The sequence below is a fragment of the Saccopteryx leptura genome, chromosome 3 (genome assembly GCF_036850995.1).
Source record: "Saccopteryx leptura isolate mSacLep1 chromosome 3, mSacLep1_pri_phased_curated, whole genome shotgun sequence".
NCBI lineage: Eukaryota > Metazoa > Chordata > Mammalia > Chiroptera > Emballonuridae > Saccopteryx > Saccopteryx leptura.
The window spans coordinates 107,713,463-107,729,710 of record NC_089505.1 but is presented as its reverse complement, the minus strand read 5'-3'; the positions used below and the strand labels follow the sequence as shown (position 1 = coordinate 107,729,710).

The 16,248-nt window shown below is 40.4% G+C and overlaps 1 protein-coding gene across 5 annotated transcripts in view; it reads left to right on the top strand.

Moving 5' to 3' along the window:
• The window catches only part of ZBTB8OS (zinc finger and BTB domain containing 8 opposite strand), a 29,386-nt gene that overhangs the window by 4,425 nt on the left and 8,713 nt on the right, over positions 1–16,248 (top strand). For 3 of the 5 annotated variants that reach the window (XM_066375730.1, XM_066375729.1, XM_066375733.1), the window contains exons 2-6: positions 12,395–12,419; positions 12,693–12,814; positions 13,024–13,106; positions 14,339–14,391; positions 15,891–15,927. In XM_066375730.1, coding sequence (XP_066231827.1) covers positions 12,395–12,419; positions 12,693–12,814; positions 13,024–13,106; positions 14,339–14,391; positions 15,891–15,927 — 320 coding nt within the window. The remainder of the gene's footprint in view (positions 1–12,394; positions 12,420–12,692; positions 12,815–13,023; positions 13,107–14,338; positions 14,392–15,890; positions 15,928–16,248) is intronic. The other 2 variants (XM_066375732.1, XM_066375731.1) reach the window with 2 other exon arrangements.

The following is a 16,248-nucleotide window of genomic DNA, read 5'->3' as shown; positions in this document are numbered from 1 at the left end:
CTCAACCAGATGAGCCCGCGCTCAAGCTGGCGACCTCAGGGTCTAGAACCTGGGTCCTCCGCATCCCAGTCCGACTCTCTATCCACTGCGCCACCGCCTGGTCAGGCTCTTTTGTCTCTTATTCATGATTCAAAACTCAGATTAGTTTACATCTTATGGTACAAAAATTTCAGTGGTTACTACCATTGTATGCTTGTTCTTGGGATGAGGACAAATGCATCTTCTATGATCATGAGGCTATTGAGCCATTCTGGCCCCTATGAACTCAACACTTGGTCTTGGATAATCTTTCTTACAGAATTTTATGGTAGTTAGTGCATTATCTTATATGCTTCTTCAAATAGTTAGTCAAAGGTAATACTGGCTTATAAAATAACACTTATAGGCCCTGGCCGGTTGGCTCAGTGGTAGAGCGTCGGCCTGGTGTGCGGAAGTCCCGGGTTTGATTTCCGGCCAGGGCACACAGGAGAAGTGTCCATCTGCTTCTCCACCCCTCCCCCTCTTCTTCCTCTCTGTCTCTCTCTTCCCCTCCCGCAGCCGAGGCTCCATTGGAGCAAAGATGGCCCGGGCACTGGGGATGGCTCCATGGCCTTTGCCTCAGGCGCTAGAGTGGCTCTGGTCACAACAGAGCAGTGCCCTGGATGGGCAGAGCATCGCCTCCTGGTGGGCGTGCTGGGTGGATCCCGGTCGGGCGCATGCGGGAGTCTGTCTGACTGCCTCCCCATTTCCAGCTTCAGAAAGATAAAAAAAAAAAAATTTTAAATAACACTTATAGACGTAACAATGAATTTCTGCAGTCACAGTTGTTTATGAAGATAAAACTATTTAAAATGTCAAAGGACATCAGCAAAGATAAGTACAGATGTTGGGGACTTGAAATATAAAACTGAGTACCTCTCTTCATGTAGCATCATGGTTAAGAGTCTTGTCTTGGATGGAAAGATGGCAGTGGAGTAGGCTGACGCACAGACGCCCAGGTCTCACCACCAAACTGGAATGCAAATTAATTTAGGAAAAATCAGCGTGAAAAACCAACTCTGGACTACAAGAACAGCTCTCAAAAACCAAGAAGCAAAGAAGAAGCCACAACAAACCTGGTAGAGAGCGCCTGAATCTCCTCTGCTTACAGGAACGGAGGGGAGGGAGAGGCTGAGAGCCCAGAGGGGATCTCACCCAAAGGAAAAGAGCAGAAATACTGCTCACAGCCACTTGCCTGGCGACCAGGGAGTGAGGTGTGTTGAAAAGACCAGCTTGGCCCTGGCCGGTTGGCTCAGCGGTAGAGCGTCGGCCTGGTGTGCGGGGGACCTGGGTTCGATTCCTGGCCAGGGCACATAGGAGAAGCGCCCATTTGCTTCTCCACCTCCCACCCCCCCCCTTCCTCTCTGTCTCTCTCTTCCCCTCCCGCAGCCAAGGCTCCATTGGAGCAAAGATGGCCCGGGCACTGGGGATGGCTCCTTGGCCTCTGCCCCAGGCGCTAGAGTGGCTCTGGTTGCGGCAGAGCGACGCCCCAGAGGAGCAGAGCATCGCCCCCTGGTGGGCAGAGCGTCGCCCCTGGTGGGCGTGCCGGTTGGATCCCGGTCGGGCGCATGCGGGAGTCTGTCTGACTGTCTCTCCCCATTTCCAGCTTCAGAAAAAAAAAAAAAATAGACCAGTTATCTCCCAAGTGGAAAGGACAGGGAGAAGGACAGACTGTGAGGGGCTAAGGAATGCAGGGAAGGAACTAAAAAAGCTGACTCATTCGTGCTGGAGGCGGCCATAGCTGGGGGAGGGACTGAACCTTCCACAAAACAGTACTGAATTGCTTCCAGATCAGAGATTTCCAGACATCTCTCTAGCTCCAATCAGCGCAACAAGACACAGCTGAAAACAAGAAGTGGGGAGGAGGGGCAGTAACTCGTCTCCATGGAGATCTGAGATACACCTTCCCCTACTGAAGCTGAGAAAACACCCTGCCCCCAGAGAGATTAGTTGGCTGAAGAGGCCTTCAGAGTCTCAGGTTACACCCATCGCATTCCTGGATACACTTTCAAGGAAGCCCCCTGCTGAGATCAATAAACAAGACTACCACCTGTTAAGAAAACAAACAAGGCCCTGGCCAGTTGGCTCAGCGGTAGAGCGTCAGCCTGGCGTGCAGGGGTCCTGGGTTCGATTCCCAGCCAGGGTGCACAGGAGAGGTGCCCATCTGCTTCTCCACCCCTCCCCCTCTCTGTCTCTCTCTTCCCCTCCCACAGCCGAGGCTCCATTGGAGCGGAGATGGCCCGGGCGCTGGGGATGGCTCTGTGGCCTCTGCCTCAGGCGTTGGGGTGGCTCTGGATGCAACAGAGCCACGCCCCAGAGGGGCGGAGCATCGCCCCCTGGTGGGCATGCCGGTTGGATCCCGGTCCAGCGCATGCGGGAGTCTGTCTGACTGCCTCCCTGTTTCCAGCTTTGGAAAAATGAATAAATGAAAAAAAAGAAAAAACAAATCAAGACTTCAAAGCTGCCCAAATCCAAAAGTGGATTACAAATAATAGCTGATACCAACCCAAGAAGATCTAGAAATAACACAACTGAAAACTGGAGGCAGACAACACCAAGCCTAGACTCAACCAACTCTACAAATAAAACACCCAAACACAATGAGAAGACAAAAAAGTGCAATCCAAATGAAACCACAAGAGATACCTTCAGGAGATCAACTGAGTGATATGGAAATAATCAAACTTCCAGATGTGGAGTTCAAAATAATGATTGTAAGGATGCCTAGAGATCTTAGAAAAACAATGGATGGTCATTATGAACACCTAAATAAAGAAATAGCAAGTATAAAAAAGAATCAGACGGAGATGACAAATACAATATCAGAAATAAAGACCACAATGGAAGGAATTAAAAACAGGATAGATAGAGCTGAGGATCGAATCAGCGAGTTGGAGGACAACTGGAATGAAGGCATGAAAGCAGAGAAGAAAAAAGAAAAGACTCAAAAAGTCTGAGGAAACTCTTAGAGAGCTCCGTGACAACATGAAGAGAAATAACATCCGCATCATAGGGGTTCCTGAAGAAGAAGAAAAAGAACAAGGGATAGAGACTTTGTTCAATCACATCATAGCTGAAAACTTCCCTAAATTAATGCAGGAGAAACTCTCACAAGTTCAAGAAGCACAGAGGACTCCATTAAAGAGAAACCCAAAGAAACCTACACCAAGACACATCATAATTAAAATACCAAAGCTAAGCGATAAAGAGAAAATATTAAAAGCTGCAAGAGAAAAAAAAGCTATCACCTACAAAGGAGCCCCCATAAGGATGACATCTGACTTCTCAACAGAAACACTTGAGGCCAGAAGGGAATGGCAAGAAATATTCAAAGTAATGCGAAACAAGAACCTACAACCAAGACTACTTTATCCAGCAAGGCTATTGTTTAAAATCGAAGGAGAAATAAAAAGCTTCCCAGACAAAAAACAACTCAAGGAATTCATTACAACCAAACCAATGCTGCAGGAAATGTTAAGGGGCCTGTTGTAAACAGATTAAAGTGGGGAAAGAATATAGCAAAAAAGGAATACAGCTTAAAAGAATAAAATGGCAATAAACAACTACATATCAATAATAACCATAAATGTAAATGGATTAAATGATCCAACAAAAGACATAGGGCAGCTGCATGGATAAGAAAACAGGACCTGTACATATGCTGTCTACAAGAGACACACCTTAGAACAAAAGATACACATAGATTGAAGGTAAAAGGATGGAAAAAAACATTTCATGCAAATGGAAATGAAAAAAAAGCTGGGGTAGCAATACTTTATCAGACAAATTGGACTTTAAAACAAAGGATATAGTAAGAGATAAAGAAGGCCACTACATAATGATAAAGGGAGTAATCCAACAGGAAGATATAACTATTATAAATATCTATGCACCTAATATAGGAGCACCTAAATATATAAAGCAGACTTTGGTGGATTTAAAGGGCGAGATCAACAGCAATACTATAATAGTAGGGGATTTCAATACTCCACTAACATCACTAGAAAGATCCTCAAGAAAGACAATTAACAAAGGAACTGCAGACTTATTGGACACACTAGATCAACTCGATTTAATAGATATCTTCAGAACCTTTCACCCTAAAGCAGCAGAATATACATTCTTTTCAAGTGCTCATGGTACATTCTCTAGGATAGACCACATGTTAGGGCACAAAAGTGGTCTCAACAAATTTAAGAAGATTGAAATCATATCAAGCACTTTCTCCAATCACAACGGCATGAAACTAGAAATGAACCACAACAGAAAAGCTCAAAAATTCTCAAACACATGGAAACTAAATAGCAGGTTGTTAAATAACGAATGGATTAAAAATGAGATCAAAGAAGAAATAAAAAAATTCCTAGAAATGAATGACAATGAGCATACAACAACTCAAAATTTATGGGACACAGCAAAAGCAGTACTGAGAGGGAAGTTCATAGCACTACAGGCACACTTTAAGAAGCTAGAAAAAGCTCAAATAAACAACTTAACCCTGCATCTAAAAGAACTAGAAAAAGAACAGCAAGTAAAGCCCAAATGTAGTAGAAGGAAGGAAATAATAAGGATCAGAGCAGAAATAAATGACATAGAGGCTAAAGAAACAATACAGAGGATCAATGAAACTAGGAGCTGGTTTTTTGAAAAGGTAAACAAGATCGATGAACCTTTATTTATTTATTTATTTATTTTAATATATTTAACATTTTCAGTCTTTTTTTTTATTCATTTTTTTTTAGAGAGTAGAGAGACAGAGAGAGAGAGAGCAAGGAGAGAGAGAGAGAGAGAGAGAGAGAAAGAGAAGGGGGGAGGAGCTGGAAGCATCAACTCCCATATGTGCCTTGACCAGGCAAGCCCAGGGTTTCAAACCGGTGACCTCAGCATTTCCAGGTCGACGCTTTATCCACTGCGCCACCATAGGTCAGGCCAAGATTGATGAACCTTTAACTAGACTCACCAAGAAAAAGAGAGAGAGGACTCAAATAAATAAAATTAGAAATGAGAGTGGAGAAATAACAACTGACACAACAGAAATACAAAATATTGTAAGAAAATACTATGAAGAACTGTATGCCAAAAAAACTAGACAACCTAGATGAAATGGACAAATTCCTCGAAACATACAATCTTCCAAAACTCAATCTGGAAGAACCAGAAAACCTAAACAGACTGATTACACCAAATGAGATCGAAACAGTTATCAAAAAACTCCCAACAAAGAAAAGCCTGGGGCCTGATGGCTTCACAACTGAATTCTACCAAATATTCAAAGAAGAACTAACTCCTATTCTTCTCAAACTATTCCAAAAAATTCAAGAGGAAGGAAGACTTCCAAGCTCCTTTTATGAGGCGAGCATAATTCTGATTCCAAAACCAGGCAAAGACAACACAAAGAAAGAAAACTATAGGCTAATATCTCTGATGAATATAGATGCTAAAATCCTCAACAAAATATTAGCAAACTGGATCCAACAATATATGGAAAAAATCATACACCATGATCAAGTGGGATTTATTCTGGGGAGGCAAGGCTGGTACAATATTCGTAAATCAATCAATGTGATTCATCACATAAACAAACAGGAGGAGAAAAACCATATGATAATTTCAATAGATGCAGAAAAAGTATTTGATAAAATACAGCACCCTTTCATGATCAAAACTCTCAGCAAAGTGGGAATACAGGGAACATACCTCAACATGATAAAAAGCCATCTATGAGAAACCCACAGCCAACATCATACTCAATGGGCAAAAATTAAAAGCAATACCCTTAAGATCAGGAACAAGGCAGGGGTGCCCCCTTTCACCGCTCTTATTTAACATAGTCCTGGAAGTCCTAGCCACAGCAATCAGACAAGAAGAAGAAATAAAAGGCATTCAAGTTGGAAAAGAAGAAGTAAAACTATCATTATTTGCAGATGATATGATATTGTATATAGAAAACCCTAAAGTCTCAGTCAAAAAACTACTGGACCTGATAAATGAATTCAGCAAAGTGGCAGGATATAAAATCAATACTCAGAAATCAGAGGCATTTTTATACGCCAACAACGAACAGTCAGAAAGAGAAATTAAGGAAACAATCCCCTTCACAATTACAACCAAAAAAATAAAGTACCTAGGAGTAAACTTAACCAAGGAGACTAAAGACTTGTACTCGGAAAATTACAAAGCATTGATAAAAGATATCAAGGAAGATACAAACAAGTGGAAGCATATACCGTGCTCATGGTTAGGAAGAATAAACATCATTAAAATGTCTATATTACCCAAAGCAATCTATAAATTCAATGCAATACCAATTAAAATACCAATGACATACTTCAAAGATATAGATCACATATTCCAAAAATTTATATGGAACCAAAAAAGAACACGAATAGCCTCAGCAATCTTAAAAAAGAAGAATAAGGTATCACACTTCCTGATATCAAGTTATACTACAAGGCCATTGTACTCAAAACAGCCTGGTACTGGCATAAGAACAGGCATATAGATCAATGGAACAGAACAGAGAACCCAGAAATAAACCCACAGTTCTATGGACAACTGATATTTGACAAAGGAGGTAAGGAAATACAATGGAGTAAAGACAGCCTCTTTAACAAATGGTGTTGGGAAAATTGGACAGCTACCTGCAAAAAAATGAAACTAGATCACCAGCTTACACCACTCACAAAAATAAACTCAAAATGGATAAAAGACTTAAATGTAAGCCTTAAAACTATAGGCATATTAGAAGAAAACGTAGGCAGTAAGCTCTCTGACATCTCTCAGAGCAATATATTTGCTGATTTATCTCCATGGGGAAGTGAAATAAAAGACAGGATAAACAAATGGGACTATATCAAACTAAAAAGCTTTTGCACAGCTAAAGACATATTTGGGAGAACATATTTGACAATACGTCTGATAAGGGGTTAATAACCAAAATTTATAAAGAACTTGTAAAACTTAATACCAGGAAGACAAACAATCCAAAAATAGGCAAAAGAAATGAATAGACACTTCTCCAAAGAGGACATACAGATGGCCAATAGGCATATGAAAAAATGCTCAACATCACTAATCATTAGAGAAATGCAAATTAAAACCACAATGAGATATCACCTCACACCAGTCAGAATGGCGCTCATCAACGAAACAACACAGAATAAGTGCTGGCGAGGATGTGGAGAAAAGGGAACCCTCCTACACTGCTGGTGGGAATGCAGACTGGTGCAGCCACTGTGGAAAACAGTATGGAGATTCCTCAAAAAATTAAAAATCGAACTGCCTTTTGACCCAGCTATCCCACTGTTAGGAATATACCCCAAGAACACCATAGCACTGTATGAAAAGAAGAAATGCACCCCCATGTTTATGGCAGCATTGTTCACATTAGCGAAGATCTGGAAACAGCCCAAGTGTCCGTCAGAGGACGAGTGGATAAAAAAGCTTTGGTACATATATACTATGGAATACTACTCAGCCATAAGAAATGATGACATCAATCATTTACAATAACATGGATGGACCTTGATAACATTATACAGAGTGAAATAAGTAAATCAGAAAAAAACTAAGAACTATATGAATCCATACATAGATGGGACATAAAAATGAGACTCAGAGACATGAACAAGAATGTGATAGCCACAGGGGTGGGGGGGTGGGGGGAGGGGGGATGGGGTGAGGAAGGAGAGAGGGTTTGGGGGAGGGGAGGGGCACAAAGAAAACCAGATAGAAGGTGACAGAAGACAATTTGACTTTGGGGGAGGGGTACACAGCACAATCAAATGTCAAAAGAATCTGGAGATGTTTTCTCTCAACATATGTACCCTGATTTATCAATGTCACTGCATTAAATTTAATAAATAAATTAAAAAAGAAAAGAGTCTTGTCTTAGCGGCTTGAAAATACAGGTTTAATCTCTGATAAAGCCAATTAGGGGGATGCTAGTTGGAATGGTTCCTTCACGCTGTGCCTCGGAGCTCCTCATCAAGGGAGAGCAGATTCTTGTAGTTCTCCAGCACCACATCCCTGTGCAAGGCCCTCGGAGCTGGGTCCAGGCATTCTCACCACTGCTTAGTGAATTCTGTGGCCATGTTCCCAAATCTCACCTGTTTGCTCCACAGAGTGACTTTCACTCCACGCTCTCTGCTTCCAGATTTGTTGGCTTATTGTTATTTTTAAATGATTTAATAAGTACTCAATTTTTTTTTTACAGTTAAAATTTCTTATGTAGTTAATATTGCCGGGTACAACTCATAAACAAAAGCTTCTTGGGCTTCGGTAATTTTTAAGAGAATAAAGGATTCCTGAGACTTAAAAATTTTGAGAACCACTGTTCTACAGCAATTTTTCATTGTTTAAAAAGCTTTTTTTAAATTGAGGTATAATTTACAGATAGTAAAAACGCTGAGGTCTTGTGTGTAAAATAAAGTTCATTGAGTTTTGATAAACGTACATCTGTGTAACCAGTACTCCAATAAAGCTCTGGAGCATTTACATCTCTCTAGAAAGTTCCTTTTTGCTCCTTTCCAGTGAGACCTCTAGGACCTTCCGTACCTTGAGGTAAACACTGTTCTGGTTTCTGTTTCCATAGCTTCATTTTGCAGGTTTTAGAGTGGAATTATAGTATAGATTCTTTTATGTCTGGCTTCTTTCCTCAATGTGAAAGATAAACAAAGCCAGATGTTAAAGTGATTGATGGATATTATTCAGTAACTACTGATAGGGAAGAAGCTGAGCTCCATTCTGACTTGTGCAGAGGTGATTAGGCCTTTTTTTTTTTTTTTTTCCCCATTTTTCTGAAGCTGGAAACAGGGAGAGACAGTCAGACAGACTCCCGCATGCGCCTGACCGGGATCCACCCGGCTCGCCCACCATGGGGCGACGCTCTGCCCACCAGGGGGCGATGCTCTGCCCATCCTGGGCGTCGCCATGTTGCGACCAGAGCCACTCTAGCGCCTGAGGCAGAGGCCACAGAGCCATCCCCAGTGCCCGGGCCATCTTTGCTCCAATGGAGCCTTGGCTGCGGGAGGGGAAGAGAGAGACAGAGAGGAAAGCGCCGCGGAGGGGTGGAGAAGCAAATGGGCGCTTCTCCTGTGTGCCCTGGCCGGGAATCGAACCCGGGTCCTCCGCACGCTAGGCCGACGCTCTACCGCTGAGCCAACCGGCCAGGGCAGATTAGGCCTTTTAAAGGGAGAATGAGGGATGAAGGGAAAGGGGGGAGCTCAGTAGAGACTGAGAAGTGAAAAATTACAAAACGTTGGGTCAGTATAAATCCCATTAAGCCAGCAGTGTTTGCTAGCTGGCACTTATCAAAGTTCGGATTCCATCCTCCCACAGAGACAGAGTCCTTCCTGATGATTACATTTCAAAGGAATGGCTCTAGAGTCCTTGAGAAAGGCACTTCTGAGCTGTAAGAGATAAATATTTTCAATGTAAGCCCTTTTTAGTAAATGCTCTAAGAAAAGGAGGTCAAGAGCCTACAGTCACGTGTTGGCAAACAGTAAATTCTTCTGGCTGAGTTACATTTTCTCAGGCCGGCATTATCATGGGGGTATGGGTAGGGGTGAGGTGGTCATCCTAGGACAGTAGGTGACTGCTGGTGGAAGCCATGCTTAAGTTTGGTCAGGTCTCAATGCAGAGGAGTTTGGATCAAGTTGTCAGGTGCTGAGAGTTCTGCAGTTTTCGCTTAATGTTTTTGAAATTCATGTTACTATATAGTATGCTTTTTTTTTTTACAGAGTCAGAGAGAGGGATAGACAGGGACAGACAGACAGGAACAGAGAGATGACAAGCATCAATCATTAGTTTTTCGTTGTGCATTGTGACACCTTAGTTGTTCATTGATTGCTTTCTCATATGTGCCTTGACCGTGGGCCTTCAGCAGACCGAGTAACCCCTTGCTTGAGCCAGCGACCTTGGGTCCAAACTGGTGAGCTTTTGCTCAAACCAGATGAGCCCATGCTCAAGCTGGCAACCTCAGGGTCTTGAACCTGGGTCCTCGGCATCCCAGTCCAATGCTCTATCCATTGTGCCATCGCCTGGTCAGGCATAGTATGCTTTTTAAAAATTTTATGTATTGATTTTAGTGAGAGAAGAAGGGAGAAAGAGAGAAACAGGAACATTGATTTGTTCTTTCATGTGACTTGACCAGGGCTTGAACCAGTGACCTCTGAGTTTCTGGACAAAGCTCTAACCAATTGAACTATTCCAGCCAGGGCAATAGTGCATGCTTTTTTTTTTTTTTTTTTTTTTTAGATTTTTATTTATTCATTTTTAAGGGAGGAGTGAGAGAGAGAGAGGGAGAAGGGGGGAGGAGCAGGAAGCATCAATCCCCATATGTGCCTTGACCAGGCAAGCCCAGAGTTTCAAACTGGTGACCTCAGTGTTCCAGGTCGATGACTCTTTATCCACTGCGCCACCACAGGTCAGGCAGTTCATGCTTTGTTATTGCTGAGTAGTATTGCATTGTATTCCTCAGTTTGTTTTATCTGTTCTCTTAACAGACATTGGGTTTTTAATTTGGGGGAATAAAATTGTGGTGAATATTTTTATATGTCTTTTTGTGGGTACATGCTTTCATTACTGTAAGGTTAATAATAGTCATTTTCTTTTAACTTGTCATCTCTGACATGGGTCATGTCAGAGGTCATAAGCCCCTTAGTATGAGCCTGAAATATAGTAAGTCCTCAGTAATATATCTGAGTGAATTACAGCTGAGTTTGGACCTTGAGTGCCACCAGAAGATGATGTGTTTTGGTGTCAAGTGCACTAAATTGGGAGTCAGAACATCTCAATTCTAGGCCCAACTGTACCTCTAACCAACAGTGCAGTCCTAAACAATTCACAGCCTCTGGATTTCAGATTTCTTCTTGTAAGTGAAGGAATTGTATTAGATGACCTCCAAGACTTCCTTCCACCCTGAATATTCTATAATTCTAAGTAGGAAGAATTGATGGAAGTCATAATACGAGTGAGCAACGGACTGAAATGTTGAGATAACAGATCCAGTGGGAGTTTGCTGTACTAGTACTTATTTACTGCTATTCCTGTGAGAATATCAGGGGAAAGCTCCTGATACATATTGTAATGTTTACTTTCTAAAACTACCAGCTAAGGATATCAGTGAGGACTACTTCAAATGCTAGAGACCAACAAACTTGGCTCTCATTTAAAAAAAAAACAAACCCCAAATTATTTCATCTAGGATTTGGCTCTATCTGTTCATGAAGAGGCAAGGCAGGGAAATCTGGAATTCATATCTTTGATGATGATATAATAGTTCCTAGGATTTTGATCATTCACTCAGTAGGTATTTAGAAAAGATGTTGATTTGTTTTGTAAGGAAAAGTAATGTCAGGAAATGACTTTTTTTTTTTTTTTTTTTTTCAGAGACAGAGAGTCAGAGAGAGGGATAGATAGGGACAGACAGACAGGAACGGAGAGAGATGAGAAGCATCAATCATCAGTTTTTTGTTGCGACACCTTAGTCTTAGTTGTTCATTGATTGCTTTCTCATATGTGCTTTGACCGCGAGCCTTCAGCAGACCGAGTAGCCCCTTGCTGGAGCCAGCGACCTTGGGTTCAAGCTGGTGGGCTTTTGCTCAAACCAGATGAGCCCGCGCTCAAGCTGGCGACCTCGGGGTCTCGAACCTGGGTCCTCTGCATCCCAGTCCGACACTCTATCCACTGCGCCACCGCCTGGTCAGGCAGGAAATAACAATTTTTAATTGAGAAACTATGATGTATTAGACACTTTTTAGGTCACCTGGAAGACCATGAGCCTGCTGCCTTCAAGAAATTGTCACTTTTATTTTTTATTTTTAAAGATTTATTTATTTGTTTTATTTATTTATTTATTTACTGATCTTACAGAGAGGGTGCAAGAAGTATCAACTCATAGTTGCTTCATTTTAGTTGTTCATTGCTTGATTGTTGTATGTGCCTTGACCAGGCAAGCCCAGGGCTTCAAACCAGCAACCTCAGTGAACCAGCGACCTCAGTGTTCCATGTGAAAGCTCTATCTACTATGCCACTACAGGCCAGGCAATTGTCATTCTTTTAAATGTAAATTTTGAGATTATTTTAAAATAACCCTTTAGCATTAATATGCTAATATTATCATACTATTAATTCTTCAGCCATTTATTAAATTCATATTAACAGAGTAACAACTATAAATGCTTAGAAAACATTTTAAAATAAAAATAACCCTTAATAAAGCAATGAACTTTTGTGTAAATGGATGGCAAAGGTGTGACCTGCCCACATTTTCTCTCTTCAAGGTAGATTTTCTGAATAATGAACTAGAGTTCTTTTCTTGTGATTAGCAAGTCAAGTTTAGTTACTTATAAGTGTTTTTCACTCTCTCCCTCAGATTTGGATCATACAGCAGATGTCCAGTGAGTATACCTGGAGTTTATGTCTTTGAAACTCTGTGCTTAAATAAGAAAGCTGATGTTTTAATCTTGATGTCTCCAGTTTAAAATTCTTCTCCTATTTTTTTCCTTTAGAACATGAAAATGATGATTTGAAAGCACCCAGTTTCAGTGCCATTAAATTGATTTGAGGCCTTTGGTTTTGTGTTTACCCTCTTGATTTTATTTTGACTTTGCTGTCAGGTTTTCTCTCTTGCAGTGGATTATATTACACAGGGCATGAATGTGTTTCTGTAGGTTACACGCATGGGGAGATACTCTGGAAGAAGCATTTGAGCAATGTGCGATGGCCATGTTTGGATATATGACAGATACTGGGACTGTGGAGCCCTTCCAAACAGTGGAAGTAGAAACACAAGGTAAACAGTTTATTTTCAAGGAAGAAATTGTTATAGAAATGTGCAGTATTCTACATTATTTCAGAATATGTTCATACTTAAAGAACAAAATTATCGATTATAAGGCTGTGTTTTTCCTCTTTCAACTTGCCTAAGAAATTCATTGCACTTTTTAATTCAAACAAGTTTTTAAACATCATACTATTATGGTTCTCTTTAACCTCATATAGGAGATGACATACAGTCTCTTCTGTTTCACTTTTTGGATGAGTGGCTTTATAAGTTCAGTGCTGAGGAATACTTCATACCCCGGGTAAGCAAGGATTTTTCTTTTTTTTACTGAACAAATAGGTTTTTAGTTTATATTTTAAAATAGAACACGTGATTTAAAGTAGAACATGTGATACAAAGACAACCTGTACAGATATATAATGATGATACTGATCTGTAGACATTATAATAACCATAGGTTCTTCTTGATTAACCTGAGTTTGCCTGCATATATGCAGTTTATATTTAGATTTCTATTGTACTATTGTATACTTGTCACTAATCAGGATTGTGTGATAAGAACACATCTACTGTCTTTATTGATACTTTTTATGTCTCCCAAATTTGAACTCTATTTTTGGCTGTTTATATGTTCCTTTAGCCCCATTTGAAATTTAGCAGCTCTGCCATGTTGGCCCAAGGTAAAAAAAAAAAAAAAAAAAAGTGGTGCTTTTAGTTTTCCTGAGTGTGAAAAAGGGAAAGCCTAGTGGAGGTTGCTCGTTGCCATCAGCCTCCAGAACCCCTGGCCAGCGTCGTCATTATCTAGCACACACAGCCTTCCTTGCTGCCAGAATTCCTGAATTCTCCCTTACCAGCTTCACTACATACAGTATGTCCCTCCACTTGGGTTATTTCTTACAGAGGTCAAGTGCCTATAGTATTATATAAAAGTAGGATGAGAGTTCTGTCAATTATACCTCAATAAAGTTGAAAAAAACATTTTGAGTCATGTTTTTATTTATTTAGTGAGAGACAGACAGATGGAGACATAGACAGGAAGGGAGAGAGATGAGAAGCATCAACTCATAGTTGCGGCTCCTTAGTTGTTCGTTGATTGCTTCTTATATGTGCCTTGATGGGGGGGGTCATCAGCTGAGCCAGTGACCCCTTGCTCAAGCCCGCAACCTTGGGCTCAAGCCAGCGACCCTGAGTCATCTCTGTGAGGCCGTACTCAAAGCTGGCGACCTCAGCGTTTTGAACCTGGGTCCTGAGTCCCAGCTCAATTCTCTATTCACCATTGCCTGGTCAGGCTTGAGTCATGTTTTTAGATTATATGTTTTCAAGAATACCTCCCTTGAATATGTAAGAAGAAAACATTATTTCCTTGAAATGTATTTAGTTTATTCTATTTTAGTTAACATTTCAGTTTTCTTTGCATCATAGCTGTTTGCATGTATGCTGTTACCTAAAAAAGGTGATAACCTAGATGTGTATTTATTAGATGGTCTGTAATGAACTTTTTTTTTTTTAATTAAAAAATGTTTTCCTCTTTAGGAAGTAAAAGTACTTAGTATTGATCAAAGAAATTTCAAATTACGGTCAATTGGGTAAGTTCTGAAAATCTTCTAACTGACAAGTTTTAAAAGATGTTCAATTATATTCTTTATGGAACTTAGGAAGACAGAAAAGTTGTAGGACCAGTTTTATCCAAGTAGGTAAAGGTTCTTTTCAGTTGGTTAAGTAGGTTAGGTTAAGCTTCGTTAGATATCTAGAAGGGGACACTCATCTCAGCTTAGGAGGACCAGAAAATTGTCAGAATAAATTTGATTTGAGTTGTTAAACCTCTTTCTCAACTTACTGATTTTTTTTTTTTTTTAGCACAAAAAATATATAATTGCTAGTTGCTACATATACTTGCAGGAAGCCTAGCTTGGCTATGGGAAACACTGATTCTTCTTTTTTCATAGATCCTCACACCTGGACTCCATTCAAACCAGTTTCTGCTATTAAATTATTCTTCTTCCAGAGTTTGCAAACACTTTATTAGGCCACTTTATTGCACTTGGTATTTCCCAAGTTTCTTTAGTCACTCAGTGATACCTTTTGTGTTATTTTTATATAAAGCCTATCTTTTCCATTTTATGTCAAATTTTGTAAAGTGAGGTCTTTTATTATCTCCTTTTTTTGTTTTGAGAGAGAAAGAGACAGGAAGGGAGGGAGAGAGATGAGAAGCATCAACTCGTACTTGCAGCACTTTAGTTGTTCATTGATTGCTTCTCATACATGCCTTGACTGGGGGACTCCAGCTGAGCCAGTGACCCCTTGCTCAAGCTGGCAACCCTGTGCTCAAGCTGGTGAACCCACACTTCAGCCAGATAAGCCTGTGTTCAAGCCGGTGACCTCAGGGTTTCGAACCTGGGTCCTCAGTGTCCCAGGTTGATGCTCTATCCACTGCACCACCGCCTGGCCAGGCTCTCTCTCTCTCTTTTTTTTTTTAGGGCGATAAAATAGGCTTGTCCTGGGTACTTAGCTCATAAATGGTTGAACAGAGTTTTAGAACTTTATCCTTCTACTGCTTCTGCTGTGGTCTTCAGCTGCATCAGTGTTGAAGGGAGAGGATACTTCTAGCCAGGTTCTAGAAGAGTAACTTTTAGGGCCTTCTATATGTAGACCATGGACATTTTTTTTAAAGTTATAAAATGCAAACCAAGTTCAGAGCATATTATAGAATCTATAATTTCTCTTTCTTCAGTGGAAAATGGTATTTCATTAGTTCTGTAGTCTTGAACACAGTGAAAATTTTGGACCTGCTATTCTTATGAAATTATATTCATTAAAGAGTGTTTATTGAGAATCTACCTATGTATACTATACTAGGACACTTTTTTTTTAAGATTAACTATTGACTTCGTTAAAATGACTTTTGCTCATAAGTCCCTCACTAAGTGTATCTGCTGGCAATCTGAAATTTATAGCTTCTTACCCTTACCATCTCTTGGCTTTTTAATATCTTAACCAATTTGTAAGGCTTATTTTAAAATATGTAAAGAGAGAGGAAAGATTAAATGTTGGAAAACTTAATCACATTTTAATATTCCTTCTCAAGGTGGGGAGAAGAATTCTCATTGTCTAAACACCCTCAGGTATGTGTTTAATCAAGCCATTCAAAACATTTTATACTTCCTTACCATGAAGTTTGGTATATGTGACAGTAAACTTCAATGAGTTCTAATAAATTGGTATAAAATGGTATGTTTTTCTCAGCTGTCTTTGACTTGTCTGGAATTATGTTAAAACACTATGATTTCACACATAATATTTGGTGGATTGAGTTAGCAGCAGCATAGACAATACATGAATGAATGTGGTTGTATTCTAGTGAAACTCTATAGGCATTGAAACTTGAATTTCATATTATTGCCAAGTATGAAAAAAAAAATTTTCAACCGTAAAAACCATTCTTA